Source organism: Halichoerus grypus, chromosome 1 (assembly GCF_964656455.1).
Source record: "Halichoerus grypus chromosome 1, mHalGry1.hap1.1, whole genome shotgun sequence".
Classification (NCBI taxonomy): Eukaryota; Metazoa; Chordata; class Mammalia; order Carnivora; family Phocidae; genus Halichoerus; species Halichoerus grypus.
In genome coordinates this window covers 216141386-216156807 of record NC_135712.1, presented here as the reverse complement: position 1 = coordinate 216156807, position 15422 = coordinate 216141386, and the positions used below count along the sequence as shown (strand labels likewise).

Genomic DNA, 15422 nt, shown 5'->3' with positions numbered 1-15422 from the left:
TTGTCTTCACTGCTGTTTCCTCTTCCGTGTGAATTGAGCGTTTTGTCTCCCTCCCCGGTGACGGGGGCGGGTGGGCTCAGGGGAGCCGAGAATGTGGGACCCGGCCCCCCCCCCCCAGTGTAGGACGCCCCCCTCCCCACCCCCGCCGGGCAGTGGGCGTGTCCTCGGACCAGTGACTCACAGGACTCGCCGGTATCGACCTTTTATTGTCCGATCGTGAAGTGTCCCCCCCGCCCGCCCCCGCCCGCCCCGTGGCCTCCAGCTGCGCCCCCATGCGGCCTCCCAGCCCCCCATCAGTCCTTGAACCTCCGGGCCGCCTGCATCTTGCGGTAGTAGCTCTCGGCCTCGGCCTCGCCCGCGGCCTCCCGCTCGCCCAGCACCAGGCCGCTGGCTTTGCGCCTCAGCGTGGACTCGCGGCTGCCCGGCCCCAGCGCGCCGTCAGCCATGCTCAGCGGGGGCAGCCCCTCGCCGGTGGCCAGGTTGACCGTGGCCACGGCCCCGAACCGCGGCTCCTCTTGGTCCACGTCGCTGATGGACGAGCCGGGGGACACACCTGGCGGCTTGGGCCCCCCGCGGAAGCCGCGGGCCAGGTCCCCCAGCTCGTAGCCGCCCTCGCCCTCCACCCCCTTGGCCGCGCCGCCGGCCGTCTTCCACTCCCAGGGCCCGTTACCCGCCGACAGGTGGACCACGGGATGGTGGGGCGCGTGCGCGTCGATGGTGACGATGCTGGCCGAGTCGCGGTCCGACGGCGAGCGGTACTGCGAGGAATCGGAGCTGGCGCTGGAGGACGAGGCGGTCTCCGCCACCTTGGGGCCAGGCCCGCCCGGCGCCTTGGACATGGCGATCACCTGCAGCAGCCGCGGGGGGTTGGCCACGCGGGGTTGTGCGGAGGCTGCGGCCGCCGCCGCCGCCGCCGCCGCCCCGCTCTTCTCGGCCATCATGAGCCACTTGGCCCGCACGGCCGCACTGCTTTTGGGAGACAGGCCCGCGGCCGCCTGCGCCCCCTCCTCGGGGATGTGCACCAGCGGCTGGGGCCCAGCTCGCGGGGGCAGAATGACCCGAGGCCCCAGACCCGGCCGGGCCTGGACGGTGGGGTAGAGTGAAGGTGGGGCCGGACCGCCTTCCTCGCCCTCCTCCTCTTCCTCCTCTTCCTCCTCTTCCTCCTCCTCCTCCTCCTCCTCTTCCTCCTCCTCCGCCATGGGCTCCGCGGGTGCCCGCAGGTGCCCGGGGCTGGCCTCGTCGGGCAGCCCCAGGCCACGGCCCTCCAGCGACTTCTGCTTCCACTCACTGATGAGCTGCTTGGAGCGGGAGGCGTCGAGGGGCACGTGGATGGTCATGTGGCGGCGAGCGGGGTCATCCAGGGAGGGCGTGCTGACGCGGGGCAGCGTGTGGCTGAAAGTGACCATGTTCTCCTTGCCCATGGGGCTGCGCGGGGCCAGCAAGTCCACGTCCACACTGGCCCGCTTTAGGCTGCCCAGTGACGTCTTCTCTCTGGCTACGGGCCGGGGCACGCCTTCCAGCCGCCCCGGCGGGCCCAGCTCGTCCGTGCTCACGGACTTGTTCTGCTGGTACACGGAGTCGTGGCCCCGCTGGGTCAGAGCCCGGAGCGCATCCTTGGCAGGGGCCAGCGCCGTCGGCTTCTCTGCAGTCGGGGCCTGGAAGTTGCCCACAGCGTGGCAGGCCTGGGGGTGAGGCAAGGGCTGAAGACCAGGGATCTCACCACGCAACAGACCTGCCAAGGCGGTCCGAGGGGGGAAGGCTGGCCTTCAGTGCAGAATCAGGACCGAGTCCCACTCTCTTCCCAGTGGGGCAAGCTCCGGTCAAGCCACTCAGGCTCTCAACATTCGGCAAGTCTGAGCCCAAGAGATTCTGACTCCAGCACTCCAAGGGAGGAGACTCACCAGGGTCCCCCCAGGGTAGGGCCAGGCCTACCCCCTCGAACCTCCCCCTGGGGGCCGGCCTTCACCCTCGGACCTCCCCCTGAGGGTCTACCTCCACCCTCGGATCTCCCCCTCCGGGCTGGCCTCCACCCTCGGACCTCCCTCTACCTCGGACCTCCCCCCCGGGGGTCAGCCTCCACCCTCGGACCTCCCCCTCGGGGCTGGCCTCCACCCTCGGATCTCCCCCCACCTCGGACCTCTCCCTGGGGGCCGGCCTCCGCCCTCAGACCTCCCTCCACCTCGGACCTCCCCCTGGGGGTCGGCCTCCACCCTCGGACCACCCACTGGGGGCCGGCCTCCGCCCTCGGACCTCCCCACCTGGGGCCGGCCTCCCCGTCCCCTCACCAGGTAGGCGGCGATGCCAGCCCCGATGAGGAAGCCCGCGTAGACGTCCACCGGGTGGCTGCGGTACTGCGTGATCTGGGTGAGGCCGCAGACGCCCGCCGCGATGGCGAAGGCGAACACCAGGATGGGCTTGAGCAGCTTGGTGGTGTCCGAGATGACCGAGTTGAAGTACATCTGGGGCGGGGCGGGGCGGGTCAGAGCGTGGTTCCCCGCCAGCCGCCGGGCTCGGGCTCGGGGCGGGCCAGGACTCACCGACACGTAGACCGCAGCGAAGGCGGACAGCGTGGCGTGCTGTGACGGGAAGGTCTTCCTGTAAGAGGCGGCAGGTGAGCGGGCGGCTCCGCGCCCCTCGGGGCCTCCGACCCACGCCCCGCACGGCTGGGCGGGGGCCAGCTCACCGCGCAGACAGGATGGCGTGGGTGTCGTGGCCGGAGCAGATGTCCTGCGTGATGTAGGGGTTGGCCTCGCACGACGTGCCCAGCAGCGTGTAGTTGGGCTTGCAGACCGTCAGGAAGAAGGGCGCGTGGTAGCCGGTGGCCAGCTGGATGACGTCGGTCACCAGGGCGGTGGCGCACAGGCCGAACACGTGGACGCCTGCGGGGCAGCGGGGTCAGCGCTGGGCAGGGGAGCCGGGCGCGCGCACACGGAGGGCGTGGGGGGGTGCCCTCTGGCGAACTCACCCACAAAGCGCACCGTGCGCCGCAGGAAGGAGTTAAAGCTGCAGCCCCCCGCGTTGATGCTGCCCTCGGCCCCGCCTGGGCCCCCGCCGCGGCCCCACAGCCGGGACTGCAGACAATACAGCATGCCCTCGCCGACCATGATCTGCCCGACAGGGAGGCGTTCAGCCGGGCTCCCGGCCAGGGGGTGCCCACAGGCCAGCCCAGGCCCCCCGGCGCCTGGGACTCACCGAGGCCGCAGGGGCCGCAAAGGCCAAGCTGAGCAGCATGAGCAGCGGGATGAGCTCCTCGTTGGTCTCCACGTAGGGCATGGAGAGCGTGCGGTCATAGCACTGGAAACCCACCTTGGCCGGCTTGAAGAGGTCGGTCAGCTCCAGGAAGTAGAGGGACACGACGGAGGACGCCACTATGGGGAGCTGCAGGAGGGCGGCAGCCAGGGTCACCCCACCCTTGCTCACCGAGCCGCCCGTCCACTACCCATGCTGCGGTCTGGCCGTCCGGCCGCCGTCCTTCCCTCACTCGGGCCTCGAGCAGCTACTGAGCTCAGATTTGAGCGGGACCTTCTGATGGGCGCGGACTCTCCCAGCGTCCTGCACCTTCCCTTCTGGGCCACGGAACACCCACAGGGGCCAGGCTGGGGCTGGCACTATGGGGACCAGAGTATGCGGGCGCCTGGGGGGCTGGCTGCCTCAGGAAGTCCCCCTCTCCAGTTCATGGATGGGGCCCCAGACGCAGATGAAGCCCACGAGCCACGAGAGGCCTCCCTCTTCACTCCTGCCTTGAACGGCACTTTAAGGGGGGGCCTCGGCCCTCCCTCCTGCCCTGACCGCGGGTCCCCAGAGGGGAAAATGCCAAAGGTGGGCTTGTAGAAGCTGGGCTCTAGTCCAAGGAGCACTTATTGAGCGCTTGCTGCATGCAGGAATGAGGCCCAAGGCAGTTGAGTGAAGGGGTTCCCAGCCATCTGCTGGACTCGAATCCTGGCTCCACCACTCCGCTGTGCCTCAGTTTCCTCAGCTGAAAACAAGACTGAGAGTCACCACGTCCCAGGGCTTCAAGGGAGAACTGGGTGAGTAAGTATAGAGAAGGTGCCTACACAGTGCCCAGCACACGCAGAGACTTTAGTAACAATAGCTGCAGTTATTCCCTCGTCCGTGACCATGAGCACAACTGGGCTGGGGCGGCCCTACCACGTCAGGCAGTGGACAGGGTTTTCGGCGGGGCTGGGCAAGAGGGTCCTTGGAAGTGTCTTTCTCTGCTGAGGCCCTCATGGCTTTCCAAGCTTCCAGGCTGCAACACCTGCCTGACTCCCCACTCCTGCCCTCCGCCCCCACCTCCTCCCAGCCGGAAACACCTGCTGGCGGGGGCCCACTCTGGAGCCCACCACCCCCAGAGGGTGTCTCTGTGCCACCCACTTCTCCTTGCATCTGGAAACCAGGGAGCATATCAGGCCCCCAGGAAAATGATCCACGATCATGATGTCCTGCCCATGTACTTTAATGTGTGTGTGTAAACACATTTATGTAAGACTCACAATAAGAGAAAAGCAAACTAGAGCAGACACACAGCCTTGCACCCATCGGACTGGTCGAGCTCCAGAGCTGTGCTGGTGCCAGCCAGTAACGGGCACGGGCGCCCCGTAAAAGTCTGGCCTCCACAGGGGGCAACTTGGGGTCTGTCCCCAGGGATGTGATCTGCAGATAAGCTCACACTTGGCAGACCAAAGGCCTTTCCTTACAGGAACGTCCGCGACAACCCCTGAATGTGCAGCTACCCGGGGTGGTGACTCGGAGCTGGGGTACTACACGGCCCTGCAAAGGGGTGGGTCAGAGGGAAGCTGAGAGCTCCCCTGGGAAAAAGCCAAGAGCAGAAACTTGTCTAAAAAGGTGTTGGGGGTCCTGGGATCGAGCCCCACATCGGGCTCCCTGCTCCGCGGGAAGCCTGCGTCTCCCTCTCCCACTCCCCCTGCTTGTGTTCCCTCTCTCGCTGTGTCTCTCTCTGTCAAATGAATAATAAATAAAATCTTTAAAAAAAAAGGTGTTGGGGAAGGGCTGCACGTCTGACAGATGTGAGTGGGTGTGTGGAACACTTTCTGGAGGATGCAGGTGAGAGCAGGGGGTGAGGAGGACCGCAGGGAGGGAGCAGGTTTGCGGTGACCCTGAGAAGATACAACCTACTATGATGGGGATTTGAATGCAAATTTGAAAACAATCAGATTTTCTGCTCCTTGTGGAGGGACCCACTGGCCTGGGGGTGAGCCACTGGCTCTGTGACCCTGCGCGTGGGGGGCGTTGCTCAGGACGGGGGACCCCGCTCATCCACCTGCGCCCCGCCTGGACCCCTCCGTGGAGTGGGGTTTTCGTGGCAGGCGCAGCAGGGGGACCGTGGCCACAGGACGTATCCAAGGATGGATAAATACCACCCTGTGTCGTCATCAGCACTATGTGTCAGGCGACTGCGTTTAAATTCTATTAAACATTCATAAAGCCCTCACTGTGTGCCAGGCCTGTTCTGTCGGAGGCTTACGGGACTCGCCCCAGCCTCCTCGGTTAGCAGAGGAGGGGTCTGAACTTAGACCCTGATGCCTCACAGCCCACCTGCTGGAGGAAGACCCTGCACGGCCCCAGCGCCTTGCTCCAGCCCCTCCAGGTGACCTGTACCCCAGTCTGAATGTCCCACGTCCCAGAATTTGTGCCGGCTGTTTCCTTAGCCCAGAACGCCCTTCTGGGCCTCTCGAACTCCTACTCACCCTGCACAGCCCGATTCCTCTGACCCCCACACCCAGGCGCCCTGGCTGTGCCCCTACCTGCGGCCGACCCGAGCTGTGCCCACCCCAGTCCTTCAGCGTAGAGGTCCCCGAGGGCGTGTGGGACAGAGGCCTTTGTCCCGCCCCCACCGGAGCGACGCCCCCGCCCCTCCCCCCCACTCACCTCCACGAAGTAGAAGCAGGGAAGAAGCGTCATGCTGTCCTTTGGGGTTTTATTCTTCTCCTTGGTCGCGATCATGGTGCCGCGGGCTCCACAGGCCGTGGTTGGAGGGGACAAAGACGCGCTGGAGGAGGGGAGGCGCAGTCTGAGCCCTGGGGGGACCCGGTGCCCAGGGCCTGCGGGGGAGGGGCGGGCAAAGATACGCCAGGACCTCCCGGGGAAACTGAGGCTGGGGGGAGAGGGGTGTCCCCGCGGCCTCCCCGCGCGCACTGCGGCCCTGCCAAACAATCCAGCTGCCGGGCACCCCCCGCACCCCAGATGGGGGGTCGGGAGGGGCCCGGTAGAGGGCGGGGCCGGCCTGCTTTAGGAGTCCCCGGGCCGGGGCCGCTCCCCGCGTCAGGGCGGGGGCCCCGGGAACGGGGGGAAGGAGGGTCCCGGCGGCCGGAAAAGGGGTGCGGCCCGGGCCCTCCGCCCGCAGTCCCCTCACCTGGCGCGCGGGCGCTCGGAGGGCGGAGCCGGCGGCCGCGGCGGGCAGGGGCTGCGGCGCGGCGAGCACAAAGCGCGGCCCTTCCCCCGCGGGGGCGGAGGGGAACCGCGAACGGGAGGGCGGGGAGGGGAGGGGGCCCGCCCGGCCCGAGACCCCGCGACGGCCTACGTGCGGCGCGAGGGGCGGGGGCTCTTTGTCTCGGCGCGTCGGGGGCGCCGCGCGTGGCCGTCGCCGGGCTGCCTCCCGGGGCGAGCGCTGAGTGCGCGCCGGGCTCCCGCCTCCTCCGTCCGGGGGCCTCGGGGGCCTCTGGGGTGCCGGGTCCCCGCAGTGGCGGGCTAGGGCCGGGGTCGGCGCCCCCCTCCCCTCCCGCGTCGGCCTCGGGAGCCCCATCGACGCGGGGCGCGGGGCGGGGTCTCCGGGTCCCCGGGTCCCTGGCTATCCCTGTGTGTCCCCGGGTCTCCCCCTGTCTCTGCCCGCCCCACGCCCCGTCTCTGTCCCCTCCCCGGGGTCCGCCGCTCGGCGGCGCACGTTTCCATGGCGAGGGCCCGGGGCGCCGGCGCTGTCTGGAGACAGAAGAGGCTCGGGGGGCTTGCCCGGGCTCCCGACCGTGCCCCCCGCCCCGTGCGCCCACCCGAGCTCTGCCCTCGGCTCCACCGGTCTGCAGGCCCCTCGCCAGGCTCCCCGCGGGCCGGGGCGCACGGCAGGACGCCCCGGGATTGCGGGGGCGGCGGGTACGGTCTCCTGGTGAATACGGGGTGCGCACCTAGGCAGCGCTTGCTGTTGACGGGTGTTCCCTCCTTACCACACGCACCCATGGGCAGTACGGACTGGCTGACCCTTCATTTTATGAATGGGGAAACTGAGGCCCAGAGAACTTAAATCACTGTCCAAGGTCGCCAGGCCCCAAACGACAGGACTTTATTCGGTTCGTTTATTCACCATGTCTTGAACACCCACTCGGCCCTCTGGAGTCACTGGGGAGCCGCTGGGAAGTGGGACGGACCCTGACTACCAATCCTGAAGTTAAGCGTCTCATTAGAGTAGGGGGTGGGGGCTGCATTAATTGAGCGCCTACTGTTTGTCGCCCCTGGTCTTTATTTCTATTCAGCCATGTAGACCCCATCCCCATCCTGGTTTGGACCCTTCCTGTTTTGAAAGAGACAGCTCCGTGGGTTTTGCAAGACGAAGGTCTGTGTGGTGAAGACTGAGTTCCAGAGGGTTCAAATCCCACCGGGGCCTCAGTTTCCTCACCTGTAAGTGGGCATGACAAGTGCTGCACCAGGCTGGCTGTCCCACCTCCCCAAAACCTCTGTGTGGGCCTTGGTTTCCTCTGCCAGCCAGGGGCGGCCCCAGGGCGGTGGTTGGGAATCCTGGTGTTGAAAGGTGACCACAAACAGCCCTCCAGAGGCAGGAGGAGAAGGGGAAAATGGGGCAATCCCTCTTGGGTGCTTCCTGGGGGCAGGAGCAGGAAAGCTTATCCTGGGGGACCCTCCTGACATCGCGGGGTTCTGGGAGAGGGTGTAGGGGAACCTAAGGATCAGGGATGGAGGTCCTTCCTCCAGGTGAGGGATCCCTGGTGATGGGGGGGGCAGGGCCGGGCTGTGGTGGCACATTGCCCAGCTGGGGAGCCTGGACTTGAGTCTGGGACACTAGAGAGCCATGGGGGAGTTTAGAGCAGGAAAGAGGGGTTGAGCACACTGGGTGCTGCTCAAAAACGTACCCATATTAATTCACTCACCACAGCTCTTGAGGGATTGATGAGGCAGCAGGTGTGAGCAGGGACCCTGAGGTCACCCAAGTGGGAAGGGATGGAGCTGGGTCTCCAGAGCCAGTCCTTTCTCCTGGTCCATGGGAGAGGAAAGGGTGGACGGGCGGGATCAGGAGGGGAAGCAGGCATGAGGGCACTGGACTGAGGCAGAGGCCCGAGGGACACAAAGAGACACTGCACCATGAGGCTCAGTGAGGACCAGGCCCAAGCCCCCAGGACCCCAGCATTCCACCCTGACTCCCACTCCCCAAACCACCCCGGAGCTGCCCGTGGGAGGGAAGAGCACCCTGGAAGAGCCCCCCACAGCCCCAGACACACACTGGCGTCCCCGAGGCATGGGGGGACCACCACCCTTCCCAACCTCTCAGTCTCACCTTGGAAATAAATCCCATTTAAAAAAATTAGCTGTTTTAAGGGACGCCTGGGTGGCTCCGTTGGATAAGCGTCTGCCTTCGGCTCAGGTCATGATCTCAGGGTCCTGGGATCGAGTCCCGCATCGGGCTCCCTGCTCCACGGGGAGCCTGCTTCTCCCTCTGCCCCTCCCCCCTGCTCTTGCACTCACGCTCTCTCTCTTTCTCTCACTCTCAAATAAATAAATAAAATCTTTTTTAAAAATGAGCTGTTTTAAACTGTGCCATGCAATGGTTTTTTAATATCTTCACAGAGTTGTGCAACCATCACCACAGTCTAATTCCAGAACATTCCATCACTCCAAATAAACCCCATTCCCATCAGCTGTCACCCCCAGCCCCTCCCCCAGCCCCCAGCCCCCACGGGCCCCCTTCCCGTCCGTGGATGAGCCTGTTCTGGACGTGTCACCCACGTGGACTCACACCCCATGTGGCGTTCCGTGTCTGGCTCCCTCCCTGAGCATCGTGGGCTCAGGGTCCATCCCCGGGGCCGTGCATGTGGGCCCCTCGCTCCTGCTCACTCCCGCATGTGGTGGACCGAGTGTGTATCTGTTCACAAGTTTACAGACGTTCTTCTGACTGCTGCGAACATTGTGGTGCATATTTATCTGTGTCGCTGGGCATGCACCTGCTCAGGAGTGTGACTCTCTGCAGGACTTTCTGAGGAACAGCCAGACCGTTTCCCTCAGCGCGCCCCAGCTCGCACCCCCCAGCAGTGCCCGCAGGCTCCGATTTCCCCACACCCTCAGGTTCCGGGATCTTTCCTTGGAGCTGTCCTAGTGGGCATGGAGCGGTGCCTCTGGCCCGTCTGCACTTCCCCAGCGACTCACGATTTCCAGCATCGTTTCATGGCGTGTTGGCCATCTTCATCCTGTCTTTGGGGAGTGTCCACTCAGCTTCTTTGCCCGTTTTGAGACTGGACCATTTGTCTTTCTGTTGTTAGGCCTAAGAGTTCTTTATATATTCCGAATACCCAATCTTGCCTTTCTCTCCCCTTGGTCCCTATCTCTTGCCGGGTCCTGGATGTCTCAGACCTCCGAAGACCCTGCTGAGAGATGGGGGAGGGGAGGCCACTTCCGCACTGCCCCCCCCAGCTCTGGGGACTCCACGGCCGCTCCTACCCACTTCACAAATACATAAACTGAGGGCAGGTGAGGACGCACCCGGGTTCCCAGATAAAAACTCCTGTAGGATGCTCCTCGAAGAGCTGGTCACAGAAGGCCACGCGGGGTGTGAGTCCACATGCGTGACACGTCCAAACCAGGCTCATCCACAGACGGGAAGGGGCCGGGGTGGGGGAGGGGTCACTAATGGTCAGGAGGTTTCTTTTTGGGGTGCTGGGGTGTTTTAAAACTAACATGGTGGTGGTTGTAGGGCTCTGTGAAGGCCCTAAACGCCCCTGCAGTGCACTCTTGAAATGGGTGACTCACACCCCCACGAAACGGCGAGAAAAGTAAAAAGTAGTGAAGCACACAGCCCAGAGCCAGCAGGACTCCCTCCCGGGCCTGCCGCCTCCAGGGGCCCAGCACTCAGGCTGGGGAAACTGAGGCCGAAGCTGGCATTATGAGTGGCGTTAACGATCTCACCACCGTGTTGGGTGTCGTGTGCTGGGTCTTGGAAACAGTGACTATCACCCACCCTCACCCACCCCTGGAGCGGGGGCTCATTTTACAGAGGGGGAAACTGAGGCACGGGGCAGAGCAGTTGGAGGGGTCCAGGCAGGCCCTGGGAGCAGCTGGTGGTGGAGGCCTTGGGCAGCGTCCTGTTGTCCTGCTGGGAGGGGCTGGTGCCATGCCTGGGGGAGGGGGTGCGCCTGGGTAGGGGCAGCTGCCAACTCCCCAGCCGTCCCAGCCCACCCCGTCAGGCCCACACGCAGACTCCTGGCCCTGCTGGCTGGCTTGCGGGTGACCTCCGGGGCCAGCGAGTGCCCACCCCCCGCCGGGCATCCCAGTCTGTGCTGGGGGTCCAGCTTCAGGAGGGGGGCCCAGGTGGGAGGGACCAGAAGGCCCCAGCCCCCGCTCCCCTGGACTCAGAGAGGGAAAGCCACAGGCCCAGCCACACAGCCAGACCTGCCCGAATGGTCCTGGGCCTGGTGGGGAGGGGAGGCCCGGGGTCTTCCCAGGGATGGGGCTGGGACTGAGGCGTGCCCCCCACCCTCAGCGGCGAGGGGACGTCGGAGCCTTGCTGGCCTCCATTCAGGCTCAGGGGACTCGCTTCTCGGCGGGGCGGGGGGAGCTGGATCCTTGCTCATTTCCTGCTTCTGGGACTGTGGTCAGTCGGTGAGGGGGAGGAGGGAGGTGGGGGGACTCCGGACAGCGGAAGGGTCTCCTCCATCTCCTCACCTGGACGCAGAAGGGCATCCAGCCGCCCGGTCCCGGGGTGGGTGCGGAAGGTCAGGGGTCCCCCCCTCCGGCGTTGCTGCTGGGGAATGCTGGTCTCCACCGGGAGCCACAGCAGAGGCTGTGCCCCGGAAGGACCTGCTCCTGCAGGTGGGGACAGTGGCGACACGAGGGGGGCGCTACGGGAGAGGGGAGCCCGTGGGGGGCCCAGCTAGCCGGCCTTCTGCGGCGGGACACCTGTTCCAGATGTCCGCAGTCTGACAGGGCCGCAGTGAACTCTTCTGCACGTCGAGCCTTACAAAGCCTCTCCAGGGCAGACACACCAGTGGGGCCGTCGGGCCCCCCCAGCAGAATTAGAGACTGCCCACATCCCCACATCTTTACCGACGCCGGCGGCCACGGTTGTGACATTTTTACGGTTGCTCTGGGGGAATGGTGCCTTCCTGTGTGGCTGCATCTCCCGGGCAGGCCCCCCCTTCGGCGCTGGCTCACCCCGCGGCCGGCGGGGACCGGTATCAACACCCACTGTCATCCTGCGCGCTCCCTGCTTGCGGACCCAAGTCCCTGGTCGTAGCAGAGCTAACCCGCTTGAGCTCTGCCGACCCCCGGCCTTGAGGAGTGAAGGCCCGACTTTGCCCGCCTGCATTCGGAAACCGCTTCCCGGGATGCCAGCGGGTCCGGTCAGGGTCGTGCCCACCGGCACACGATGGCCCGCCCCGGCTCGCGCCTGCTGCGTGCAGCCCCCCTCCCTCAACAAAGGTGGCTTTTGGGGCCTCTTCCCGGGTTGCCCGCTTCCCGAATAAAGCCCCCTTCCCTTTCCCACCCTCCCCTGGTTCCCGAGTATTGATTCCCTAGACCTGAGTTCAGAACAGGTTCTCAGTCCCGGGATGGACTGATGATTCACCTTCTGTGGTGGAGAAACCCCGTGGCCAGGATCCGTGGCAGTTACTGTCCAAGCTGGGATTGGAACCCGAATCTCTCTACAGACTGAAGGTCGTGTTGCTGAAGCTCTGGCTCCGGCTGGGCCCCAGTTCTGCCCTCTCCTGACTTGGTTTCCCCGTCCACTGGACCGTGATGCTATCCTCCACAGGGGCGTGGTACCGCTGCCCCGCAGACCGCCCGTGGGGGAGTGGGCACCGGCTGCCAGGTGGTGGGGTGGGGGACACCCCTCCCGCCTCCCAGCGTCCTCCATGCCACCGTGACCCCATCGGACCGGGGCGCCCCAACAGTGTGTGGGCTGGCGTCCTCGCCCACCGGGCCGGTGTCTGCCAGCGACAGGCCGTGCCCAGATCTGGCGGGCCTCCTCACGCTGGAAGAAAGCTGGTCCGGGATGAGACCCCAGGGTCGAGTGTGGAATTGGAATTAGATGGCTCAAACATTCGAGCGTTTTAACAGCGTGAGAAACGGTATTTATTAAACACCACGTGTCCAGTGCTGTGGGGTCGCTGGAGACCGTGAGGAACAGGACAGAGCAGGGCCTGCCCTTTTGGAGCTCTGAGACCCCATGGGTGGGGGGAGTCAGACGTGCCTCAGGGTAGAGCTGTGCACCCTCAGCCAGGGATTGTGGGTTTGCGTCCCACCCGGGGCACCAAACCCCACAAACCAACAAAACAGGTGTACACGGGACGTTGTGATTGCCTTGGGTGGCATGCGCCTGACCCAGCCTAGAAGCATCAGGAAATTCCTGGAGGCATCTGGGACCCAAACTTCAAGTAGGAGTCAATCAGGAAAAGGTGGGGGTAAGCATGCAGAGACAGGGACCTGCATGTGCAAAGGGCCCGGGGTTGGAACAAGATTTGTGGATTGCAGGAGGAAGGCTCAAGTTGTCAGAGCAGCAGCCAGGTCAGTGGTTCTGGGGTGGGAGTGGAGTAGGGGAGCTGGGCCTGGAGGTGTCCTGGCTCAGGGAAACGGGGGCACCCTCTTCGTCTGTAACGGCCTGGCTCCTGGCACGGCCTCCTTCTGCCCAGGGCCTTGCGGCAGGAGCCCCAACGGCTTCACTGGAGCGGCCCTCTTCCCAGCCTGTTCTCGACTCCCTGTCAGAGCAGACAAGCCTGGGGGGTGGGTGCCGTGACCTCCCGGGATCCCAGCCCCGACCATCACTCCCCGCACCTCCCACACCTTGGTGCCTCCATCCTTGGCCCTCCTTATGCCCACACCCTGGGCCTCCCTGCCCTTGGCCCCGAGGCTGCGACCCTAATAAATAATCCATTCTCTCCAGACTTGGGCTTTGCTGGGCGGGTGGGGCGCTAGTGGCCTCCAGCTCCAGGGGCCGTGTTCCCCGCCCGCCAAGGCTCAGAGAGGCCAGGTGACTCACCTGAGCTCACACAGCCAGTGTGAGCGCCCATCCCAGATCTGTGAGATTGCCCTTGGCCTCCTCTCATTTCGGCTGAGAATATATTGAACCGCAAAGTCAGAAGACACACAAGGAACTGCTGAAAGACTATTTGCCCCTCGAGTCCCAGAAGGGTGTGTGCCTGCCATAGAAAGGGCTAAAATATACATATTAAATAATAAATGGTGTGAAAATGAAGAAAGAAAAAAGAGAAGAAAAAAATATATAAAAAAAATAAAAAAATAAATAATAAATGGTGTGTAAAATAATGTATACAACATGTAATGGATATGATTATATACTATGTATTGTAGTTTATTAAGCTAAATAAAACGTTATCAAGATAAATAAGGGGCGCCTGGGTGGCTCAGTGAGTTAAGCGTCTGGCTCTTGGTTTCCTCTCAGGTCGTGATCTCAGGGTCGTGGGATCGAGCCCCACGTGGGGCTCCCTGCTCAGCGGGGAGCCTGCTTCTCCCTCCGCCTCTGCCCTTCCCCGCTCGCCCGCGTGCGTGTGTGTGTTCTCAGAAACAAAAGAAGACAAGTTAAACAACACATAGTTATTATAAATGACTATATATTTACATGCCTACCGCATATATTCTTAAAAACAGAAGACAGACTGTGACAATAGCCCTAACCCGTAAGGAGGGTCCACGGTCAGTACGGGAACAACAACCGGTAGCAGCTAAAGGTGTAAACAGACGGTTCACAGCAAAAAACCCCAAAAGGCTCTTGAGCAGGTGGGGACGCCCTCACCTCACTGCGGTTCGAGAGATGTGAGCCAACCTCCCGGAGACCCTGCTTCTTGGCGAGCGGATGTGCCGAGAGCTGCCGTCTGAGAACCAGCAGTGTGGGCGGCCGCGTACACAGTCCAGTGTCCCCAGCAGGAGACCGCGGAACGCACCCGCCACGGGAACGTGGCACCGCTGGGGAGAAGGTCCGGGCTCGTCGGGCCACCCCCCGCGGGGTCTCCATGGGATGGTGGCAACGTGGAAAGTGCGTGTGGAGGGGGAGACACCTGTCGCTGGGTGGCTGGTGTCCCCAGAAGCCCGCGAACACGGCGGCTCAGCTGGGCGGGGATGCACAGAGACTTTCCAGCAGGGACTTTTTTTCTTTTTGATTTATTTATCATTTTAGAGAAAGTGTGAGTGAGCGAGCAGGGGGAGGTGCAGAGGGAGAGAGAGAATCTCCAGCAGACGCCGCACTGAGCGAAGGGCCCGACGACATGGAGCTCGATCCCAGGACCCCGAGCTCAACCCTGAGATCATGACTTGAGCCAAAATCGAGAGCTGGCCGCTCAGCCACCCCTCCTGCCGGGACTTTTTATGCATGTTCTAGGCGGTTGAACCGTAGGAGGGTACAAGTGAAATTAAAAATGTGATAGTAAGTTAAAGAGCAGCAATCCACTGCGGGTGCCTGGAGGGAGCCCATGACTCAGGCGGTGCTCTGAGCCTCACCGAGCGCCGGCACCGCTGACCCCGAGTCGCTGGAGGTCACTTGGGGTCTGAGGCAAACACAGACCTCGAACCTCGGGGCCCACAAGGAGACGGCACAGCTCTGTCCTCTCCTGGCCGCTGCTGGGGTTTCAGGGACTGACTTCTCCACCATGAAGGCGAGGACAGGGGCTCTCAGGGGCCAGCACTCTGCCCAGAGCTGCTCCTCAGCCCCCTGCCCTGAACCTGGGTGCCCCAATGTTGCCCAGCACCCCCAGAAGCCCCCGGTGCTCAGCCAGACTGACCGGCCACCAAGGTTAGTTGAGTTGCCATTAACCCATTTTACAGATTGGGAGGCTGAGGCCCAGAGAGGAATGTCAGTGGCTCAGGACCTGAAGAGGTGACATCACTGCCTGCTCATTGTTCAGATGGGGAAACTGAGGCCCGAGGGGGCCCAAGAGCTTCTGATCCCCCAGCCGGGAGCTGTAACACTGACACAAGTAAGGAGTATTTTTCTCTTTGAAGGAGAAGAGAAGAGAAAGGGAGACAGACACATTACAGCCTGAGCCTCCCGTGCTCTCCCTGGGTGCTGGCAGATCCGCTCGAGGCCTGTGTGGCCCCCACTGGCCTGCCCCGTGGCTGTTGCCTGTTGCATCACCCACAGTTGGAGCGGGAGGTGGTTGAGGCCACGGCTTCCAGGCCCACTTCCCCTCCTCCGCCAGCCCACGCTCTTGGAGGACACCCCCCAGGGCTCCCCACGCCCTTAC

The 15422-nt window shown here is 63.9% G+C and overlaps 1 protein-coding gene across 2 annotated transcripts; it reads right to left on the bottom strand.

Moving 5' to 3' along the window:
• Positions 1–256: 256 nt before the first annotated feature.
• Positions 257–6453, bottom strand: PLPPR3 (phospholipid phosphatase related 3). Of its 2 annotated transcripts, none has more exons than XM_036100736.2 (7): positions 6374–6453; positions 5890–6010; positions 3193–3378; positions 2966–3107; positions 2684–2879; positions 2286–2595; positions 257–1682 (listed from the first exon to the last, which is right to left on the bottom strand). In XM_036100736.2, the coding sequence occupies exons 2-7, from the start codon at positions 5962–5964 to the stop codon at positions 294–296; spliced, it is 2298 nt and encodes a 765-aa protein (XP_035956629.2). In that variant the 5' UTR covers positions 5965–6010; positions 6374–6453; the 3' UTR covers positions 257–293. The 2 variants fall into 2 exon arrangements, with proteins under 2 accessions (XP_035956629.2, XP_035956630.2); XM_036100737.2 differs by lacking the exon at positions 6374–6453 and having other exon boundaries at positions 2286–2459; positions 2538–2595; positions 5890–6279.
• Positions 6454–15422: the final 8969 nt, after the last annotated feature.

Excerpts from the sequence above, each read along its gene's own strand:
- PLPPR3 (XM_036100736.2), bottom strand. The coding sequence starts at position 5,964 with ATGATCGCGACCAAGGAGAAGAATAAAACCCCAAAGGACAGCATGACG. Across the intron at positions 2,880-2,965 it reads GCGCACGGTGCGCTTTGTGG|GCGTCCACGTGTTCGGCCTG; the intron begins GTGAGTTCGCCA and ends GCTGCCCCGCAG. Across the intron at positions 1,683-2,285 it reads CTGGCATCGCCGCCTACCTG|GCCTGCCACGCTGTGGGCAA; the intron begins GTGAGGGGACGG and ends CCTCACCCCCAG.